The sequence below is a fragment of the Onychostoma macrolepis genome, chromosome 16, assembly GCF_012432095.1.
Source record: "Onychostoma macrolepis isolate SWU-2019 chromosome 16, ASM1243209v1, whole genome shotgun sequence".
Lineage (NCBI taxonomy): Eukaryota > Metazoa > Chordata > Actinopteri > Cypriniformes > Cyprinidae > Onychostoma > Onychostoma macrolepis.
The window spans coordinates 13924513-13948289 of record NC_081170.1 but is presented as its reverse complement, the minus strand read 5'-3'; the positions used below and the strand labels follow the sequence as shown (position 1 = coordinate 13948289).

Genomic DNA, 23777 nt, shown 5'->3' with positions numbered 1-23777 from the left:
TTTTGTTTAGATATCCAGCTATGATAGACATTTCAGTGCCTTAAAGCTTATAAAAACACACTATGGCAAACTAAATGCACATGAACATAGTTCACTAAAGAGATGACCACATAATGAAATCTATCAGTGGAGTCCAAAAGTCTGAGATTAATTTCAAATTCTCATATTATCACTTTAAAACTTTCCGAATGTCTGTGAATGTCCGAATGTTTGGTTTGTCCCTTTTTTGCTTTAATGACAGCAATTCTTGAGCTGCATGAACTCCACAAGTTTGTCAAACCTGATGATCATGTTTTGAGAATGAGTCAAAGAGCATCTTGTGCTTCAATGAAAGCAATAATATCTGACCGTCTGATGATCAATGTTACAAATTTGACTTTTTTGGTCATTGACTTACAGTAGGAACTTTTAATTTACATCATAATTATCCTGTTTTAAGCTTTAAAACTGTGAAAAATATTCAGATTTTTGAAATGAGATTTTCCAGAATTTCAGTATGCTCTGATTTTTAGAACTCCATTGTAACTATACAAGAGCACACACAATCTCACAGTTGAACAACAGAGTTATATAATCTTTTAGAAAACAATTTAAGTGAAATTCCTGTGCATGTACAGAATTCCCCCACAGCGAGTGTGAGGTGACGCCCACATACAATATAATTTACTGCAGATGTCCATGAGCGGGGAACACCACTATATTTAACATGACCTGATCAGATGATTAACTCTCTCACACATACACACACACACACTTGCTTGTGAGACTATGAACAGTTGTTGTATAGAAAGAGTTGTGTAAAGATCCTTCCTTTTCTCTGTCTTTTTTTTAATTCAGACATCTAATCTAATCTAAAATCTAATGAGTCTGGAACAATATGTGATCCTGGACCACAAAACCAGTCTTAAGTCGCTGGGGTATATTTGTAGCAATAGCCAAAAATACACTGTATGGGTCAAAATTATTGATTTTTCTTTTATGCCGAAAAATCATTAGTATATTAAGTAAAGATCATGTTCCATGAAGATATTTTGTAAATGTACTACTGTAAATATATTAAAATGTCGTTTTTGATTAGTAATATGCATTGCTAAGAATTCATTTGGACAACTTTGAAGGTGATTTTCTCAATATTTTGATTTTTTTGCACCCTCAGATTCCAGATTTTCAAATAGTTGTATCTCGGCCAAATATTGTCCGATCCTAACAAACCATACATCAATGGAAAGCTTATTTATTCAGCTTTCAGATTATTTATAAATCTCAATTTCGAAAAATTGACACTTAAAGACTGGTTTTGTGGTCCAGGGTCACATTTGTGGATGAGTAAATAATTACAGATTTTTTCATTTTTGGGTGAATTATTCCTTTAAATCTTAAAACACTTGTGTTTCTTAAGATTTACACAACCAAAGTTGGGAACCAGATTTTTAAAAAATGTTTTTAAAAGAAGTCATCTCCAAGTCTCACCAAGGCTACTTTTATTTGATCAAAAATACAGTAAAAACTGTAATACTGTGAAATATTACAACAATTTAAAAACAATTTTAGAATGTTATTTATTCATGTGATGGCAAAGCTGAATTTTCAGCAGTCTTTACTCCAGTCTTCAGTGTCACATGATCCTTGAGAAATCATTTTAATATGCTGGTTTGGTGCTCAAGAAACATTTATTATTTTTATCAGTGTTGAAAATAGGTAACGTTGTGCAAATTGTTATAAATTTCAGGATTTTTTAATAAAGAATAAGTTCTAAAATAACTTTTGTTTTGTAAAAACGTAATTGTTTACTGTTACTTTTGATCAATTTAATACATCATTGCTGAATAAAATTATAAACATCTTCAAAAAAAAAATCTTACTGGCCCCACACCTTCAAACGGTAGTGTATTTCAACAAAAAGAAAGAAAATGAAGAGAAACTCACTGGTCCCTGAAGGCTTCCATCATCACGGTCAATGCTGCCTCTGGAACTTCTCCCATCAGGCTTCTGCCAAACACACACACACAGAGAGAGAGAGAGAGAGAGAGAGAGAGGAAGAAAGGTGGTCAAATCTGACACTGGTCAAATTGACGTCTGTCAAAACTATTGTGTTAATTCGCACCCTGTCCCGACACAACGACATTTCCAGCTAAAAGCATTTCCACAATGAAAATGACGATGCTGCAGGACACATTTGATGTTTAAATGCCACAAAAAGTAGGAAAAGTGATCAACACTTTCTCGCACGGTCAATCATTTCATTCTCACATGGTCAGGTCATGGTCACCTTACACACATATTAATGTCTGTTCCTACTCCTTAAAAAGACAACGATAAACCAGACAGAAATCAACTGAATATAAACCATGGAATATAAGTCCATGACACTTCAAGATGCCACAAAGATGAACTAAAACATTGTATAATCTACACACGTTAAAATGGCCCCCTCCCCTTCCCATTCTTCCGAGTTTACTGTACCAGCTTTCCGAAGCAGGATTTGAAGACCTGCATCTTCCCGTCTCTTCCTGTGAGCGTTTCTCTCTGGCGTTTCTTCAGCATGGAGCAGAGCACGGAGTGGATCTCCATTAAGCAATCGTGTGTGTGTGGGATAAGTCAGAGTGTGTGTGTGGAGTGACTCGTCTCTTGAACGTGAGACATATTAAACACACACACTGACTCACTCACAGCCGACGAGCCTCAACTCAGCGAAGCCAAGCCCTGTTCTGCTCTCCTCCTCCTCCTCTCTCTCATTCCCTAGCTCAGTGTTTTCTCTCTTTCCCTCTCTTCCCCTCCCATTATCCCTCATGCACATTTGCGCATAACATCTGCGAAGAGATGAAAACTTCCTCTGATCAGTAATTTAACTTTCAGCAGATACAGGTCAGGTTGAGTTTATCCGTCTCATGCCTCAGTGCCAACAAAACCCTTCATTACTGAGGAATTCCTGAAAACTGCACCTGTATCAAACGGCCGGGATCAAAAACTCATTCAACCACTCACAGCATCAAAAAAACCTTTAATGGGCATGCAAACACTTTTAATCCGTACTGAACTTTTTCAAAAAGGTCACACCTTGACTGTTTGAGGTCATTTTTGACCAGGAAAAGTAAAAGTGTAGCTTTAGGTAATGAAAAAAATATGAAATGTTTACTGAAATGTTACGCCACTAACTTCCTTGAAGTAGTACCAATAAAATCATGTACTTGTTTAGAGGATTTATTATTTATGTGTAAAAAAAAAAAAAATGTAATTGTTCGAAAATGACAGAAAACCTTATGAGAGTTTTAAAGTATTAGATTATCTCAAATTTGAAAAATTTGGAAACCAAAAGGTGAATTTTTGAAGAATCTTTAGACAATACTCCCTCTGAATCAGTCAGATTTATGAACAAATCATTATTTTGAGCCAGTTCTTTTCAATAAACTAATTTACTAATTGGACCGAGTGATTTGTTTGCAGATCAAAATAGTTTGGTTCTTAAACTTAAATGCACGGACTCAGTGATTCAGTCAGCGGACGGAAAATTATTAATGAATAAATATAATATTTAGGTCTGTTAATCACACAATTGCATTTTTTGATATCAGAAGACTTGGAATAAACTTAACAAGTCTACTTTTATGATCCTTTTCATCACTATGAATAGTCACTGTATGGAAAAGAGCAGCGTGATTCTTCAAAATACCCCCCTTTTATGTTCCACTGACTAAAAACAGGTTACGTGTTTTAGAAAAACATGAGGATGAGCAAATCATTTCTGGATGAACTATTCCTATAAAAGCTGACATTTCATTTCAACAAGTTGTTTGCGAGGAAAAGTAATAGTTTAAGCAGAAGAATGAATGTTGTTTGCTGTGGTAGAGCTCTGAATGCCCTTTTTAGTTGGTACAGGAAGCTGTGAGTTTTTTCTGCGAGACAGACTGAACTTAATGACACAGTGAAGATATAAATGACGGAGACTGTAAGCCAAAACTTGGCATACCACAAACGCACACAAATATTCTCAGACAAACTTATGTGCGTAATAACATTCATATGCACACATATCACTGCAATAATAACACACTCTCTCACAGAAGTGCAATGCCTTCTAATTCATATTCTTTCTGCAACTCTTCAACAATGCAAATTATTTGCAATAAACATCCCAATGCCAGAGCTGATGTTGTGAAATTGTGAGGATCACTCACAACTGTTTACAAATAAATGGAGCCGGAAACCACAATTGGTGGAAACACTTATTCTCAAACAAACATGAAAATGACTGTTTGGAAAATCATACTGCTGCGGCTATAAATAAACATCATCATGATTCTCCACTAAAATGTTTTTAGGAAGAATTTCGAAACTAACACAACCACAGCTAATCGGGGAAAACGGGGATAATAGGGTTAGGAAACAAAGATGAGCAGATGAATGTGAGGAAGAGATAGAAGAGGTGAAGGTGAATAGGATCAGTACCAGTAGTCTCTCCTCCTGCTCCAACCAGCGCTGGTCATCCTCCATCTGCTGCTGCTGCAGTAATAACTGCTCCTCCATCAGCTGAGACAGACCTCCACGCACAGCCACACCATCCTGAAACAAACACAATTCATCAACATACTGCCGCTAATAAACATGATAAAAATGATAGTACACTCCAGTCTTGTTACTATAGCTTGTGTTTAAGTACAACAGCTGCTTGGTTGTTCTTCAAGTCTTTGTGAGTGGCGCTTCATGTATTGCTACACAATTGACAAATGGGCAGTTTAACTGCTCAGGACAAACAAGGGACTTGTGAACAACACGTACATGTTCTTGCCTCAGTAATTATATAAATATATGAATGGAATTTAAAATAAAACCTCAAAGTGACTGATGTGAGATGTTCTTTATGGCAACAATTCCTAAGTGCATAAAGACATCAGCATTATTTGTCTTTTTTATTTGTTTTATTCGCAGAGCTGGGTTGATTACTTAGAAATTGTAGTCCGTTACTGATTCCAAATTACATGACAAAAATTAAGTAATGTAATCCATTACATTACACATTTTAGGTAATATGAGACTACTTTTTGATTATTTTAGATTACTTTTGACCTAACTCGTTTATCAAGTCCATTTAAATAGGACAATCTTGTACCATATTCATATAAAATACGAAGAGTAAGAAAATATATTCCATTCATTGATATTAACAACATGAAGTGCATTAAACATTACATTAAGGTTTCCCAAACTGGGGTTTGTAAGTTTGATGAAAAGCTAATAATTAATTCAATCATAAAAAATGTAATTTTAAAATAACATAAATAAAAAATTTACTAAAAAATGAAATATTTTATTTGTTTACCTGCATGGCATGTGACAATTAACCAATGTCAGAGAACTGTGATAATGCAAATGTGATACTTAATTATTAAAATAAGTATGGTGCTTCAAGTAAATATATTGTGTGAAAGAAGTTCATGTGTGACCCTGGCCCACAAAACCAGTCTTAAGTCGCTGGGGTATATTTGTAGCAATAGCCAAAAATACATTGCAAGGGTCAAAATGATAAATTTTTCTTTTATGCCAAAAATCATTAGGACATTAAGTAAAGATCATGTTCCATGAAGATATTTAGTAAATTTCTTGTATAAAAACTTCATTTTTGATTAGTAATATGCATTGCTAAGAACTTTTGGACAACTTTAAATGAGATTTTCTCAATATTTGGATTTTTTTGCACCCTCAGATTCCAGATTTACAAATAGTTGTATCTCAGCCAAATATTGTCCGATCCTAACATACCATACATCAATGGAAAGCTTATTTATTCAGCTTGTTGTATCAGTGTTTATAGCTGATGTATAAATCTCAATTTCGAATAATTGACACTTAAGACTGGTTTTGTGGTCCAGGGTCACATATGACAAAAATGTTTGGGAATACCTGCATTGCAAGTAAATAAGAAAAAATGCGAATTTGTGAATTTTAATGTGTTTAATGTGTCTAGAGTCTTCCAAAAACATAGTAATACATGGTTAAATAACCTACTGAGTGATAATTCAAATAAAAAGTAATGTGTTTATTAGTACTTGATGCAATGTTAAAACATATTTTAAAATGTACTTTATCTAATTACAAGTACTTCATTTTTGGAATCTGTTTACGTAATCCAGATTACGGACAAACTTGGTGCAGCCTTAGACTTTGGCCAAAATGAGCTACCTTAAAAGGCCTCTAACATTTGTTATTAATGTTTAAAACAGTCTTCACATTTGGAGCATCTCTGAGATGCTTAAAAATGCTGTTTATGTTGGCAGCTCAACCACTTTTGAAACAGATCTTAGATTTCAGCATTCAGAAAACCTCCAGATTTCTAACCTCCATGCTGGGATTCCACATGTGATCCTGAGCAGCCCTGCGGTGGTTCCAGCTTTCGTGGGGATCAAGTCCAGTCCCTGAGGCCTGGGGAGGGTACATCCCAACTGGCACGGGCAGCAAGCCGTGTGGGCCAGTGTGCCCTCCCATCTACATCATGCCGAAAACACATATGATATAAACCACCTGTAATCCAACTAGTTGTCTGCTGCATCCTTAGTGAATTTACCAATCTGTGTTAGACTAATGCAAGGCACTGTACCTGGTAATGATTGTGCTGGCCCATGTGCTGAGGACTAGGGTAGAACCCTTCACTGGAACGGGGACTTGGATAACCAGGTCGACTGGGCTGTAATCATACACACATGACTATGTCAATATACTAGCACATTTTGAGCAATCGGGTTAATGTTAGGAGATGCTGTTAAAATCAGTCCACCAGACGCACACAAAATTCTTGTGCATTTTGTGTGGATGAGGATTTCAGGCTGTTGAAGGGAAGAAATTAAAACAGTCGAACATAAAATGCAAGCAGTTAGTTAATGTTACCACAATGCACATGTTATTTCTGAAATGTTATTATAGTTTTACAGTACATGGGCGGGAATTATAGATTAGAGGGAGGGGGTTGAAAAATGAATGCTGATTGACAGGAGGCAGTCTTCATCCGATTGGTTGGGATACTCCGTGCTCAGCTGTGGGCGGGAAAACAGCAGACGGACTGATCTACCTTATAAACACGCTCATAGAGAGAGTCGCCTGACCACAGCTCCAGATGAGCAAAGGAGGAAACAGAGGGAGAAAAGTGGGTGACAACATACAGTAACATACACTAAATGGACAGATAAGGGTTAATACAGGGGAAAAATCAACATGAGCACTGGCATTAAAGTGATGGGAATTATTGTCACTATTGGAAGGGATACCAAAAAGAAGTTTATCACTAATCTGCTTTAAGAACTAATTTCCTTTTGTTAAGAATGCTGTTTTGGGAATGAGGATGGGGTTGAGGGGACTTTCTACAACTCTTTTGTCTGTTTCTCCAAAAATAAAGCGATCTTTGATATTAAATTTGAGATTCACAAAACCACAAATGTCTATGGCAGGTTAATGCTTAATTGTAACACAGGTCTGGCACACAGTTTAGTTTACATGCACTGAAGAGGCAACATGCAGTTTTTCCATAGAGTTTTACCTGGAAGGCTATCTGAAGCTACCGGAGCAGTTTTTAACTTGGTTTTAGCCTAAAATCATCTTTAATCATGGCTGAAATAGTCTAAAATGGCTCTTAAATAAAAACTACAAATGCATCACGGTAATGGAGAGTCACAGTAAAGAGCAGTTGAATCACTAAAATGACTTTACTGTATTAAAGTTTGATTTAAGTCAGACTAAAGCAATAATTAGTCATTTTAAAATGTCAAGTAAATGCTTTTTACATGTTTTTTGCAAAGTTCGACTAACAGACCTATAGTAGATAATGTGATTGTAGTTCAGCTATGTCCAGCATGTACTATATATCCATTAAGCCAACTCTACACTTCCTCCAGGGGTGACACGCAATGTGAATTTAATCCAAATATTTTCAATAGAGTGCAAAAGTCAGGTTCTGGAAGTAAAAATCACATTCATTTTCTCTGTAGGGGAACAATAACCTATAAACCTTTGAAGACAGACCTACTGTGAGCTACAAGGTTGTTAATTGATGGAATATACTTTTGTTTAAGGTATACATTATTTAAACCTATTTGTCAAATAATTGTTTAAAAAAAGAAAGTGGTTGAAGAACTACATTACCCATGATTCTGCAAAGAAAGCCGCCCACACCAATGAAACAACATTAAATGATGTAGTCAGTTTCTCTATGCTCTGAAACTTCTTATATATATATATATATATATATATACACACACACACATTTTTAATGAACAAAATATATTGTTTCTAAATACAGAATCAACATCTTTAAATCAATAGTTTTATAGTTCTCCATTTTTTTAAAAATTTGATTGTCATACACAAGGCCTGATGGGATTGTACAAGAGTTCTGTGCCCTCATAAAAGCCATTTTATGAGGGGCTTTTTTTTTTAAGCACAAAGTATTGTACAACTGACAAATAATTTTTTTTGGTAACATAACGACATAAAATCCCTATGCGAAAAATCAATGGAAAAATTACTTTCAGAACAAAGCTGGTGAAAAAGTGGGTAGGCACTGTTGCACTCCATTACACACTGTGTATACTTAGTCTGTTAATCTTGATAATATACAGTCAACATAAATCTAATACACTAAGCCCTTCTTCTCAATACTGTTTTTTTTATCATTTAATCTGCAGCTAAAAATGGCATGCACCAATAAAAGCACCTGTGCAAATAAAGAAGCCACAGTAAAACTCTTTGGATGCCTCACTAACAGTCCTAGCACACCTGCCTGTGAGAATCTGTAGGGCACGTGGGTCAGGCTCAGCTGTTGCATTGAGGGATAGTAGGGGTCGAAGAAAGCAGGCTGGGTGGCACTGGGGGGTACAGAGGGAGTCCTTCTGGGCCCCTGAGGGAACAGCAGGGAGCAGTGCAGCGGAAACGGCTGAAGCAGAAGCGGGGTCTGAGTTTGCGGGAACGAACGCTGGGGAAGAATGCTAAGCTGTTGTGTATTAGCATGAGTGTACTGGTGTAGCGATTGCTGCATATGTGGTGATTGGTTAATGATGGTTTTATCACATGGCCCCAGAGGAGAGGCAGGCGGCTTGGGCTGACGGATGCAAAGGGAGATCTGGGAACCAAAGGGTTGCTGTGGAGGGTGAGAAGCAGCAGACGCGGATGCAGACAGACAGTCCATACTGAAGCTGTGCTGGAGGGGGCGTCTGCGGGAGGGCTGCACGTACACACACACACACACAATGAAAGATGAGCTAAACAACACGAGTAAACACAGAAGGGATGACAAAGGCAGAAATTTAGAGAGGCACGACATGGATGAACGCAGTTTCATTCTGGTCATTAGCACAACGGCAGGTGACCAGTCAACACAGAAACAGACATCAGCACCAGGACAGAATGATTGGCAGGTCTGACAGGGAGCAGAGGGGGTTTAAAAGTAAGAGTATGAGGTGCTTTAAGCCACACACATAGAGCAAATGAAGAGATCAGCCCGGTCCATCAGTCACCACAATATGAGCAACACAAGACATGGAAGAATTTAAAACCATGTCAAAAAGCAGACAGACTAACAATATCAATCACAAAAATAAAAACTACAATTAAAATGTTTGAGGATGGTAAGATTTTTGAATCTTATTTAATGTGAAAAAAGTATTTTATGCTCACTAAGACTGAATTTATTTGATCAAATACTGTGAAATTGTTTTGTTTTAATTTCAAACGGTTTTCCATTATAATGTACTTTTAAAATGTAATTTACTTTTCAATAGCCATTACTCCAGTCTTCAGTGTCACATGATCCTTCAGAAATAATTCTAATATGCTGATTTGTTGTTCAAGAAACATTTCTTCTTACTATCATTGTTGGAAAAGTGCTGCTTAATAGTTTTGTGGAAACGCATGTTTAAAAGCATTTATTTGAAATAGAAACCTTTTGTCGCTCTATACATGTCTTTACTGTCACTTTAGATCCATTTATCAATTAATTTATCCTTTCTGAATAATTTATAAATGATTTCATATTATTTATCATAAACAATTTATTTCAGATATTATAAATTATTTCTTTAAAAACATCTTTGAATGGCAGTGCATTTTCTACTAAATAAGGAAGTTGGGAAAGGACCTATCATATGATTCAGTGAGTCATCAATATGGTTAAACTGTTCCCAGAAAAGAAAGACTGCAAATTTTAAATGCACATAAATTTGCATTTTTAAAATGAATTTTGTCAACTTTGAGGAGCACACTAGCACATAAAGATCTCAAAACTGGCTTACATGGAATCCACAAAATCAAAGTCTTTCATGGTTGTATTCATCTTCATCTAAAAAAGGCTTAATTTGCCTGAATTATTGACCAGTTGTTCTTTTATCAATAAGTGATTGATTTCTTTGAATTCTTCAAGTGATAAACAGAGCTTAAATCTGTCTTTAGTTTAACAGAAATATTGAAAGATTATGACACATCTAATAATATTTATTGTCCCCGCAGCTTGTTCAAACAGATGAAGAGAGAAGTGAAGACAGAGAGCCACATGGGAAGAAGCATTTTTGCATATGGGAAGCATATGTAACACACAGTGGGGTCCAAAAGACTGAGATCACACTGAACATCTGTGATTGAAAATCAAATTCAAATATAGAAATATCTAGGTCACAAATCAAGTAAGTAAATAAATATAATAATAGAATTATTAATGTATTAATTAATGTAGCTATATTCTTTGTAATAAATTAGGCAAACGGAAAATAGAAGAATTTGTCTTGGTGCTCTCAGTACTTCAGACCTCACCTTATATAATCATAACAAATGAGAAACTAGAATGCTGTTGTATCCAAGACAAAGTGATGTTACGTGACCTGGCACTGGACAGCTGAGGTTATAAACAAAGAGAATGTCTGGAAAAGTGCTGGTTAACTATAAACACACGCAGTAATCAATTAATCAGGAAATACATTTATAGTATTTTTCTTTGATACAAAAAAATGAATAAAACATATTGCAGCCAAAGTTTCAGAGGGAAAATTACTCTAGCACTTCTTTCACTTTCATTTAAACACACACACACACACACACACACACACACACACACAGGCATACTACTACTCCTAACTAGACACCATGTGCTAGAGTGACAAATGGTGACATGCTGTTAACCTTGGTAATAAATCTGCTGTTCCAGAAGAACTCAGGCTGCCATAAATGTAAAAACATGAAAAACACATGACCAATCCAGTGACTTAAAACTGATGTTCTTTTTGCAGTTACGCACTGATAAGGACATCAGATTGTTTACTTACTTTGGGTGGTGCTTCGTCCGAGCCTCCCGAGTCCCAGGATACGGGGACCTGTCTCCTCATCTCCATACGGCTGCGCTCCTCCTGCTGAGCCTTCTCCTCCGCAAGGATTGTGCTGCACAAACAGCGATGGAAAACTCTGTCAAACAACAACATGCTTCTTCCAGAACTGCAGGAGATCTAAATATGGATCCTTAAGCTTGCGACCACTCTAGGCAAGTATAACCTCTTTGATACAAATGTGAACGGCAAATTTTCCCTCAATTTTTGCTTTAATTCTTATCAATGGGTGTGAGTTCAAGAGAATGACATTTCCAACTTTATGCAATTGGTTGAAAGGTGGAGTCACTCTATCATCACAGACGAGTCAGTGTAAGATCCCAACCCACACGCGGTCGACTAGCAGGGAAAATAAAGCAACACAGATTCATACCTCAAACACTATTCAAACTATTTCACAATCAAATACGTCATGACAAGCTGTAAGTAGTCAGCGTGACTAAGAGGATGACATATTTAATCATGACATCTTCTGTCATGCTAGACTGTGTGAATAAAAATAGACATGGTGAAAACTAATATAAGGATTTACAAACTCTTCATGCATAATAAACCACATTAGGGTGCATATTCACATGCTCAAATGTTTTTTTTTTTTAAAGAAATTAATACTTTTATTCAGCAAGGATGCATTAAATTGATCAAATGTGACAGTAAAGCATTTACAATGTTATATCCCGAAAAAAAATACATCCCTGTTTATACAACTGTTGTTTCTTGATTACCAAATCAACATATTAGAATGTTTTCTGAAGGACCATGCAAAATTGAAGACTGGAGTAATGGCTGCGGAAAATTCAGCTTTGCCATGAAAGGAGTTAAATTAAAATGATAGGAAATAAAAAAAAATACATTTTAAAATATATTAAAATAAAAAAGTGTTATTTAAATGCACAGTATTACTGTTTTTACTGTATTTCAGATTTCTTTCAAAAACATTTTTTAAAAACTCTTACCGACCCCAAACTTTTGAATGGTAGAGTGATTTCAGGGTGAGGTCTGCTCATGATAGACCTCAATATAGACATAATAAACTCCAGTACATTCACAGCAATAGCTTTAGTGATCAAACAAAAGCCCTAAAGGATGGAAATGTTAGTAATGACCGTAAAACTCACCAGACAGTCCTTAAAATGTCGATATGTGAAGTTTGTACATGAAGCCTCGCGCTCAGAGGTGGCTACAGTAACGCAAGAGGTGCGAAGAAAGGCTGGAGCATGTAAGTCTTAGGGGTGAGAGAATGCAAGCTGACTGAGAGAGGGACTATTTCTGGAAACTCTATTATCTCTGAGAGAGACCATGAGTGTGTGGATGGAGAGAGAGAGAGAGAGAGAGAGAGAGATGCAGGATAAACAGAAGGGACACCTGTTGTGATCAATCCAGACCTGCTGAACTTCCCCACACCCAGACCATCATACACAGACTGCTGCAGGGGTCTCAGGCTCTCAAAAAAAGACAAAAACTGCAGCTGAATGTAATATAACAGACCAAAAGGTGTCAAGATGAGTTTTAAAAGCTCTTGAGGTTTACCAATGTTTCTAAACAAAAGTTTAGAAAGGAGACTGAAATCTGTTCTCTCAAATATTATTTAATAAAATGCTTCTTAACTAAAATTGTTCAAATGTTCAAATCAAAAAAAGGCAGTTTAACAATTATTCTTAAATATTTTTGATAATGTTAAAAAACCCGAAACATGTCAGAAAACATTTCTTTAAAAATGGTAAAAAATCATGAGGCTTGGGCTTGACAGTCCATAATTTATAAATATAAATAAATTAATTAATTAACTAAATAATTAAAATAGATTTCCCTAACCTAAAATGTAAGAAAGAAAAAAAATTATAATTAAAATCTTTTCTAAATGAAACAAAAGTTGAAATCAAAATTTGTTTTGGAAAAGGATTAATAACATTTATGAACAAAATATGTAAAAAAACAAACAAACAAACAAAAAAAAACAAACACTGAGGGCAAGTGAAAAAAGAGACTACTTTTACTGCGTGGCTGTGACACAACAATCACAGCTACAGTATTTTAGAATATGTGCTGTTACACTGTCTATATACTCGAGAACGAAGTACCAAACATCTGAACACACACAGAAATTCATAAACACAAAATACTGCTTCAGTCTCAGTGTTTAGACTCAAACTATTGAGTGTATGTGATTCATTCCTCAAGTTGTTTGGACTAGACTTTCTTTTTGCAACCGCTGACAAAGACTTCTGCGGAACAGACAATGGACTTAATAGAGTTTAAGCATCCTGTGTGTCAAACCCATGTGACTTCATTACATTTCATAATCCTCACTCCTCTCAGTGTTCACTGTAATAACCTTAAGAGACACTTCTCTTAAGTTAGATAAACTTTGTTATATTACAACAGCTGTTTAGCCATCACAAATGTGACCCGCTTTTAAAACAAGACGCATCAACACCGACCTTGAAATTATCATCATAAAGACCATAAATCCACTAATCACAGACCTCAAGCATACAGCAGCTAATTTCCTTATCAAACACAACAGGACACTGACTAAACCTCTGCTCTGATAGCTTCAGCACTAGTTATGGCAGTAATTTGGCTTTATAAATGTCGTTAACAGTGTAAATATTTACATGGTTTCCTAGAAACAGACGTTCGAATTGAATGTACTGCAAATGTAATGAGGGTAGAGAAAGGGATCTCCATCCAAGATACCTAAAAAGGAATTAATTTTATACTTGAGATGCAACATGACATATCTGCCTGGATATCTGGGACATCTGTGTATGACTTTTTTTGCAAATAGAAAACTTGGATGTTTTTGCTGAAGGCAGACAAGATTCCTCAGATTATTTGGGATTCAGGTGTTTGATGGCCTGTCAGAGTACAGCTCGTTTTTTTCCCATTTCCATGAGCATTTACGGGAACTGACTGCATGTGTGGACATGAACAGACATTTGGAAACTCAATACTATTGTATCATGAAGGATACAGGAGAGTGTGTGTGTGTGTGTGTGTGTGTGTGTGTGTGTGTGTGTGTGTGTGTGTGCGTGCATGCCTGAAAGGGGCAGAAAGAGATAAAAACTCGAGAATAAAAGAACAGCAGTATGATTTTTCTCGTAGTGGATATTTCAACTATGAAATCAGGTCCAGACAGGAAGTGTCATAGACATGGTCCGTTTCTCAATACCAAGTACGCTAAGTTCGGACTTGCATCCTCGGTAGTTTGGACTTCGCAAGTTTGACTCGGGAGTGTGAACTCCTGAGGACGGGAGGACACAAGTCTGGTAATTATGAAAATGCAACAGCAGCATACTTGATAACGTCAGTCAGCTCGCCTAAATTATCTACACTGTATTACAATACGACAATATACGATATCAAACACCACTGCCTCTTTTTGTTTTCATGTAAACATAAACTGTAAAAAATGAAAAGTTGACGTAACTTAAAATTTCAAGGCAACTTGCTGCACAGCTTTTTTGAGTTTACTCAACTTTGGACCAAGTTGTTCACACAACCCAAGCCACTGAGTAACGTCACATGTCTCTTCTTTGTTCAGCTAACACAGTTTTGTTAGTTAGAAAGACTTGTAACGCTTTTCCAGTGTATCTCAAATTATGTTCTGTGAACTTTTTTACTTGTTTACAAATGACACACATTAATGGATAAGTTAGTCTAATAAGTAGACAATATTGTCCTTGTTTGTAAGACAACTTACAAGACTAAGATATCCAGAAAACGGACAAAAGTGGTTGAACATACTCTAGGCCTCAAAACTAGACACTAACCTCAAGGACGGTGGCAATCAACAAATGTTAAATAGACGAGCACTTTACATCACAGTACAACAAATAACTAACGATAATGTTAAAACAACAACAAAAAAAGTTTAAATGAAATCAACAAACAGCAAAACAATAATCCTATAACAGTAACTGCATAATTTATTCATGCTTCAATGCATGCTGGGAACTCACAAAGCCTTAACATTTCAACAATATGAAATTCTTTGTTCAGACAACTGTGTTTTACTAGTTGGGACAACATTTGGGCTAATTTTGTTGGTCTGACAAGGGTTTTTATGTAGTTTCAAGAAAATAGCATTTTTTAGTATATGAGACTCAAAAGGTTTCGTAAACTGGAAAATGTGCAGTTGCATTTTTTACAGTGTATTAATAGCCGCAAGAATGTAGTTCAGGGAACGTACATACATTACAGTGAAACTAAATATTTAATGCCTCTTTTCTGTTTCATTTAAAATATTAATAGCCACAAAAATGTGGTTCATGCAATGCGTACACGCATTACAATAAAACGAAATGATATCAAACACCACCGCCTTTTCGTTTTCTTCAAAATATAAAAATACAACCCGCTTTTCGTTTTTATTTTAAAAATATAAAACATGAATATGTGGTTTAGGTAATATGTGCACATATACTATGATTATCTTCACTGTATGTATAATAAAATGAAATATGACAAGCACAACTCTGCCTTTTTTGTAAAATGTCAGTTTTAACGAGAAATAATAGCCATTATAAAAGTAAAAGTATAAAGTATAAGAGACTTATGTAATAGGAAATAAAGACAAAAGCAAACAATTGTCAAATGTATGTAACGTTAACAAAGTCAGCGCTGTATTACGATTAATAAATAAATAATTTATGAAACATAACTTTGTGCTCAGCCAAAACGATATGACCTGGAAGAAATAATAGATTCATAAGACCAAATATTGCCTGTTAGATTTACCCAAAACAAATTTTACCTTGTGTTTAACCACTACAGAGGCATCAGAGCCAGCGGCAAATGTCAGAAGGACTAGCCGCGGTGAGGCTGCTCTGCGAAACTAATTTTCAAATAGGTGCTCTCTTTATAAATAAGCTGCAGATTTGAGTTTTAAACAACTATATTCTCGCCTGAAATACTCTTAGAACGGCATTTCATGACACACTAACAGTAATATTTTAAAAAATGATCGGTTTTCCCCTCCACCGTTAACGCTCGCTGATTGGTGTGAAATGCATTCTGGGATACCTGGCTGCCTCAAGTTTGCACAAGTCATCTCTGGATGCATCCTTGATAAAAGGGGCGGAGCAAGAACACATCTGGGGATTTGAAGTGTACTAGATGTGAACTTTGAATTGGAACAGTACTTGGGGGACTACTGATGATGTTTCACAAGTCCACAAGAACACAAGTACAGACGAGAACGCATTTTGAGAAACGACCAGTTGGTGAATCAAGGCTTCACGGGAACTTCCTCTAAAATGCCCTTCTGAGTGTTTACACTCACCATTCAAAAGTTTAGGGTCACTAAAATTGATCAATGTTTAATAATGTCAATTAATTAATAATGTTATTAGTACAATTCAAAATAACTGTTTTCTGTTAAAAAGAACAGCATTTCAGAAATCAGAACAGAAATTTTGTAACATTCTGAATGTTTTTACTGTCACTGTTGATCAGTTTAATAAATAAATATTGAAATTAAGCATGATTTTTCCCAAATAAATAAATAAATGTCTTTTTTTTATTTTAGAAATACCCCAACTGCAAGTTACAAGTTACAATAACAAATTAAATAATAAATTCCAATGAATATGTTCAGTGAACATTTGTTTTAAATAATATTCATAATCTAAATATAAAAAGTGAAAAAGTAAAGAGTAAAATGTGCATATAAAAATATGTGTGATTAATAGAAAGTACAACATAAGTATAAACCCAATGTAATGACACCAACTAGTAAAGAGTACAGTAAATAAAATATTTCACCTCTCCATTCAAATCTAATTAGTGTGCATCAGACTGACGTCACATAAAGCTTTTGTATCTTGGACTTTAGAAAATGTTAAATATAGTGCACATACAGATACAGACAACTTACATAAAACTGTAAGAACCATGGTAAATGTACAGCATTTTTATAATATACACAAAGCTATGTATTGGAACCATACAGCCCTAAACCAGATTAGCAAATGACACTTGGAAGCAGAGTTTTCCTGTTAAATGCTTTACATGTCTATCCTCAGTCAAGTAAGGGTTCATGTTGGGCTGAATCTCTACTTCAGACATCCAGAGCATTACAGCGCCCTCTACTGCTATTAGGCAGATTCATTTACTGTGGTCATGAGACTCTAAACCAGAAGAGCGAATGAAAGTGTGGAGACGACCACTAATATATCAACTTTTACATATACAAACAAAGAAATATTCAAAACCTTTAAACTTCAAATGCTGTTCATAACGAGAGGAGCAAAATTTGTGCAAAGTTGTGTGGACTGACCTCAGTTGGCCTTTGAGCTCAGTGAATCGTGGTCGTTTGCTGGGGTCGTACGCCCAGCACTTGGTCATCAGGCTGTAGAGGGTTGGAGGGCAGTTGAGCGGCATTGCCAGACGCTCGCCGTTCTCGATCCGGCCTATCACATCGTTATTCTTCACGCCTTGAAACGGCTTCACTCCATACATTAATATCTCCCACATGCACACCCCTGAAACACAAAGTGAGGTTAGATACACATGAAGACAACTGCAAGATTCCATCTCTAATGAAACTCAACTTTAGCACTAATCTGCACTACTACCGATCTGCACTATTAAAGGGGGGTCATATGATGCAATTTCAAGTTTTCCTTTCTCTTTGGAGTGTTACAAGCTGTTTGTGCATAGATAAGATCCCTGAAGTTGCAAAGACTAAAGTCTCAAAACCAAAGAGATATTCTTTATAAAAGTTAAGACTCGACCACGCCCTCCTAAAACGCCTCGTTTAAACGCGTCATGTCTATGTCACTGTGTGGGAAGATTTGCAAAACACCACCCAAATGTTTATGCAAAGAAAGAAGGCGGAACTTTTATTCTTGCTGTAATATTGTTGCTGCCGCCGGTGCCATGTCCTGGAGACGATGTGTTTCGTTGTGAAATCGAAACTACTTTGTTTGGGCTTCCAAAAGAGGACACAACTAGAAATCAATGGTTAAGTTGTGTTTACAACACTTTTCCATAACAGTTCAACCCAAATGTTAGAGTGTGTGCAGCGCATTTTACGGAGGACTATTTCCTGAACCTGGAAGAGTAGCCTGCCAGCTATGCACAAAGACTGTTTCTATAAAGTGGGGCAATTCCAACTTTGTAAGGACAGTCTGGCACTTCTGACTCACAGCCTGTAAGTACGTTTTCTTGTTTAAAGAATTTGCCACTGACGATTCAAACACGAGTTTTGAGCTGTGGAGAGTAGTGCTTGTTGTTTGTCGTTTCTCCGATCACAAATGCAGACATGGTAATGTTAAGAATGTTATAAAAAGAAAGTATAAATCATTATATCATTATCATTATAATCATTATATTATGTCCCCACTGAATGCAACAAATGCCTCATTTATAATGGGTTTTATTGTTTTTGTGTCATCGCGCCGGGACACGGCATCACAATATGGTAAGTGGCGTAACATTTCCGTCTCACGCCTGAGGTATTCGGCCAATCACAACGCACTGGATAGCTGGCCAATCAGAGCACACCTCGCTTCTCAGAACAATGAGCTTTGTAAAAAATCGACACGTTTCAGAAGGGCGGAGCATAGAGGAGCAACAATAATGTATGTGGAAAATAATGTGTTTTTTTAACCTTAAACCGCATAACACATTGCATTACACCAAATACACAAAATAATGTTCTTTTTAGCAACATCATATGTCCCCTTTAATTAAACTGTCGCTACACACACAGGATGGAAAAATTCAAATTCTACTCCGCAAAAGGCTCTCTTTACACACATTTTAGAAATAGTTTAGATGTACCGAATGCACTGCATGCATACTATTAATGGTAACTTTTCATTGTCTAAACATGCACAAGAGACTGAGCTTCTGTGTTTCTGACAGAGGAATTCATTGCAGTAAAACACACACGCTCACTTACCAAACATCCACACGTCACTGGCTGAGGTAAAACGTCTGAAGTTTATTGACTCTGGCGCCATCCATTTAATAGGTAGTTTTCCTTTAGAGGCTGTGAAGAGAGAGAAAGAGACAATGAGAATGAATGAAAATGAGTAGAGGTCTGTGCATTCAGTCAGGTGTGAAGGCTCGTTCACACCAAAAAAGATAACGATAATTGAAACTATATTAGCATTCACACAAGCGGATGATAACATTCTTTTTATTATGATTTGTGAACATAATTGTAGCACAATTTAAAGTAGGAAAGAACTTGCAAGCTAAATGAAAAATGCCTCAAAGTAACTCAATATCATCCAATTAATTTAATTTTCTTATTTAATTTATTATATTATATTGAATGTTTCACATTCAGAAGCAATAATGTTTTTGTTGGCTTTCTGATCTGTACTAAAGAGGTTACATTCATACCTTTATAATAAGAGCTGTCCTCCATGTATCTAGACAAACCAAAGTCTCCCAGCTTCACACAGTCCACTGAGGACACCAGAACGTTCCGTGCCGCAATGTCCCTGAAAAAAAGAGAGACTTTACTTTAGAATGTGCTGAGTAAACATCTATAAGAGCTGTTCTTTCTATCTTATTTCCATAATAAATATGCATGCAGAAGTGCTACTAGATGGGGATCCTGTCTGCAGAAACGTTCAACAGGCGCTGTTCATTATCAATTATAATGGCCTGAATGATGTGGAGCCATACCTGTGTACAAAGCGTTTGCTCTCCAGGTATGCAAGAGCTGTGCTGAGCTGGTAAGAAAACAGGATGAGTGATGCTAAATCCAGACTGTACTTCCTAATCTGAAGAAAGGAACGCAACTGAAAAGCAAAATAGGAGAAATTAATTTAAAACCAACACTGCACACTAGATGGTGCTGTTGTACAGGTCAAAGGAAACGACAGTCTATAGCAGCACTAGTAATGAGGTTCAATGGCATTGCTATGATGCTTTTCCTCCACTCATAGTCAACAACAGCATATAAGTTAAAAACACCACTGCTTAAGTGTAGTGTAAATGTTGATCCGTTTTGATGCATAATAGACAAGTCTAGCCTCCTGTCAATCAACCATGCACTGAAAAGAGAGTTTAAACTTCGACTGCACAGGGCTTTATACATACTCAAAAATTCATGGAACATCTTGGATATGCCTGCCATCTACTGTATATGCTGCAACAGATAATTAAATCAGCTAAAATAACAAATAAATCATGTAAAGTTTGCACATCCATTTAAAATGCTTTATACTTGGGGGAAAAAAAATTACATAAAAACACAAGTCTTATCTTTGGGTATTTACGACAAGCTGGAACATGTTAACTTTAAGATGTTATTTAAAATGTTTTTTAGATAAGATTTGAATTTCTTTTAATTTTCTTATGTTTTTGTCTTATGATTTTTTTTTTTTACCATAAAGTAAGCCCCTTTAAGTCTTAAAATGATTTACATTGTTATATTAACAATTTTAATTAAAATGCTTAAAATACTAAAATGTGCAACTGACATCATTATTTGGAGTTCATTTATTTTTATCACAACAGAAGTCCCAGAGGTTCATATCAGCTAAGACAGGAGGGTCTTCGAATATTGCCTTGGGACTTTGAGTAAAAAGATCAACTGGTTTATGTTGATGCAGGACCCCTGCTAAAACTAAATCAGACCTTTCTTTAGCTATTTAACAGGTAACTGTTTTCCATCTGAAAGCCCTATGCACACAGAGAGGGATTGAATCATCGGAGACGTGCTATGAAATACAGCCACCACTAGCAATCATCTTTACTATGCCTTTATGGCCGGTTTATGAGACAAGCAGTCATGATGGATTCCTGCAGCCTTAACCCGGCTGCCATCTATGTGAATAATATGAGTTTAATGGGTTTAATATCAGGTCACGTTCCTTTGGAGACGTGTACCAACCCCTCCTTCCAACCCAAATCAAACTGTTACACATAAACCAGATTGAAAAACCCACCTCCCCCAGCGTGCAAAGCTCCATGATGATCCACACTGGGTTTTCTGTAATGACGCCAATCAGCTTTACAATATGCGGATGATCGAACTGTCGCATGGTCACTGTGGTAACACAGAGAGGCAAAATTAATCCAACATCATCCGTTATGACATTTTAGCAGCATACATAACTGCATTTGTTATGAAAAATATACACTACTCTTCAAAAGTTTAGGGTTAGTGAGATTTTTATTCCACAACGTGTTGAATTGGTCAAAAGTGACAGCAGAGACAAATGATTGCTATTACAAATTATTTCTATTTCAAATAAATGCTGTTCTTTTAAATTTTCTATTAATCAAAGAATTTGGGAGAAAAATTCAACCTTTTTCAAAATTGTGGGATGTGCCTCATGTGTACCTAAATCAGCCAAAATAACTGAATTACACAGTTCAATCAAATGGTCTGCGAAGGATCTAAAAGCTGTGGTAAAAACATTATGTTGTGTTTATTAGTGCCTCACTTTTTCTCCACTATCACTCTCACACACATATACCAGCACCTGTTCGGGTGTACAAAAGCCAACAGCTGTGCTCTTACAAACTCCACATCCTGAAAATGTTTGGAGTTTCGGCACCAACTAACCAAAACACATTCCTCTCAATTACAGTGATGGAATGCTGATGGACACAGCCATGGGAATGACACAGATAATGCAGAGCTGTTACCGGCTGCTGGGTATCAGTGATTTGACACTCACAGGCCTCCTGGAGAAACTTCTCTCGAACACTGTCCGAGGTGCAATTCTTACACGTCTTTATCGCCACAGAAAGAGCTGGGTTCTCCTGACAGCACAAAAGAAAGAAAAAGTATTTTAATAACTGTTTAAGTAAAGCTTTCAGATTAATACATTAGTCTTTTCTTGCAAAGTAAAAGTCATCGTCAAATTGAGTAATTCATACTTTAATATAGACTAAAGAAAGATATTTTTTTGTTTAAAGAAATTCGTACTTTTATTCAGTAAGGATGCATTAAATCAAAAGTGACGGTAAAAATGTTACATTGTTACAAAAAACAAATCAATTTAAAATTGGCTGAAGTTTTTAAATTTGCGGTTCTTTTAAATACTGAAGAGTAATGGCTTCCATTACAGAAATAAATTACATTTGAAAATATATTAATATAGAAAATAGTTATTTTAAATTGTAATAATTTTTCACAATAATAATGTTTTATTGTATTTCTGATCAAATAAATGCTGCCTTGGTGAGCATAACAGACTTCTTTTGAGCAGTAGTATAAATAAGTAAGTTATATACAAGATAAATAATTTAATAAAATGTAATAAAAGTCATTTATACCGGACATATGTAAATCCCTTGATGGACGTCTCCAAACTGGCCCTCTCCTATACAGCGTCCCAGCTCAATTCTGTCTCTTTGGATCTCATAGTCCCTGGCTGAAAGACAAATTGGACCCAGTCAACACTTAAAAATACCACTTCATATATGATTATCAAAGTTCACTTTCTGTACTCAGAAAAAGAAAAGACAACACCATGCAATTCTTCAGTCCACCTGAATCAGTTCATATACAGTATGTTTTTTCAATATGGAATCCATTCCATACATGCCATACCAACCCAATAATCAATCAAAAATGCATACAAGACTCAGTAAAGAAAATTGACTAATGGTTCTTCATTAAAGGGACAGTTGACCAAAAAAAAAGAAAATTCTTTCAACATTTAGTCACACTCAAGTTGTGAAGAAACCAAACAGTTTCTTGTCCCCAGCAACTGTTGGTTACTGTTGGTCTTCAAACTATCTTCTTTTATGAACAACTTGAGTTTGAATAAATAATGACAGAATTGTGATTTTTGGCTGAACTATACCTTTAAGAAGAATAACTCAATAATCACTTAACAAGCCCTTTGAACATCCAGTTGTAAAAGTGTCAAAGCCAGTTCGGAGCACCTTCAGCGGAACTCGAAGGTGTCAGTTAAAATTCTGCATGTGTGTATAAATCCAAAAAAACAATTATTTCTGTTTACAACATTAGTAAATAAAGAAATATATTAAGATTCAACCACAAGAAACACAAACAGGCAAAGCAAAAGCAACACACAGGCCCCACCGTCACACATGAAGTCTCAAGCATATGGAGAAAAGGGAATGAAAACAGCAGGAGAAACAGCTTTACCTTCGTCTAGTCCATAATATTCTGTTGTGCCAATAACGAGAGAAAACAAAGTGGCAAATATAACACTGAATAACATTAGGGTCACCATTAACTGATAATTATTTCCTTTTATAAAAAGACATTTTAATTAATCAAAGCAATGTTTACAAAAACCAAACAGTAAGTCTTGTTATTAAGGCCCAGCGCTTTTAACACTTATGTGTGTTAATTTCACAGTTGCGGGCAATTTATTTAATAATAAACTGCATAATTTCTTTAAAACAATACCGCCTGTGGAGCAAATAAATAAATAATATCCTGTGTCACAGCGAAATCTGTATTATTGAGTA

General features: G+C 35.9%; 1 protein-coding gene across 16 annotated transcripts in view; it reads right to left on the bottom strand.

Moving 5' to 3' along the window:
• Nucleotides 1–23777, bottom strand: part of ptk2ab (protein tyrosine kinase 2ab) — a 71801-nt gene that overhangs the window by 8302 nt on the left and 39722 nt on the right. For 7 of the 16 annotated variants that reach the window (XM_058745812.1, XM_058745810.1, XM_058745809.1 and 4 more), the window contains 14 exons: nucleotides 23449–23469; nucleotides 22608–22705; nucleotides 22007–22091; nucleotides 21269–21369; nucleotides 20001–20116; nucleotides 19713–19813; nucleotides 19264–19353; nucleotides 17635–17839; nucleotides 11295–11406; nucleotides 8765–9205; nucleotides 6593–6679; nucleotides 6334–6480; nucleotides 4447–4560; nucleotides 1927–1989 (listed from right to left, as the gene is read on the bottom strand). In XM_058745812.1, the coding sequence (XP_058601795.1) occupies nucleotides 1927–1989; nucleotides 4447–4560; nucleotides 6334–6480; nucleotides 6593–6679; nucleotides 8765–9205; nucleotides 11295–11406; nucleotides 17635–17839; nucleotides 19264–19353; nucleotides 19713–19813; nucleotides 20001–20116; nucleotides 21269–21369; nucleotides 22007–22091; nucleotides 22608–22705; nucleotides 23449–23469 (1781 nt within the window). The other 9 variants (XM_058745806.1, XM_058745807.1, XM_058745814.1 and 6 more) reach the window with 6 other exon arrangements.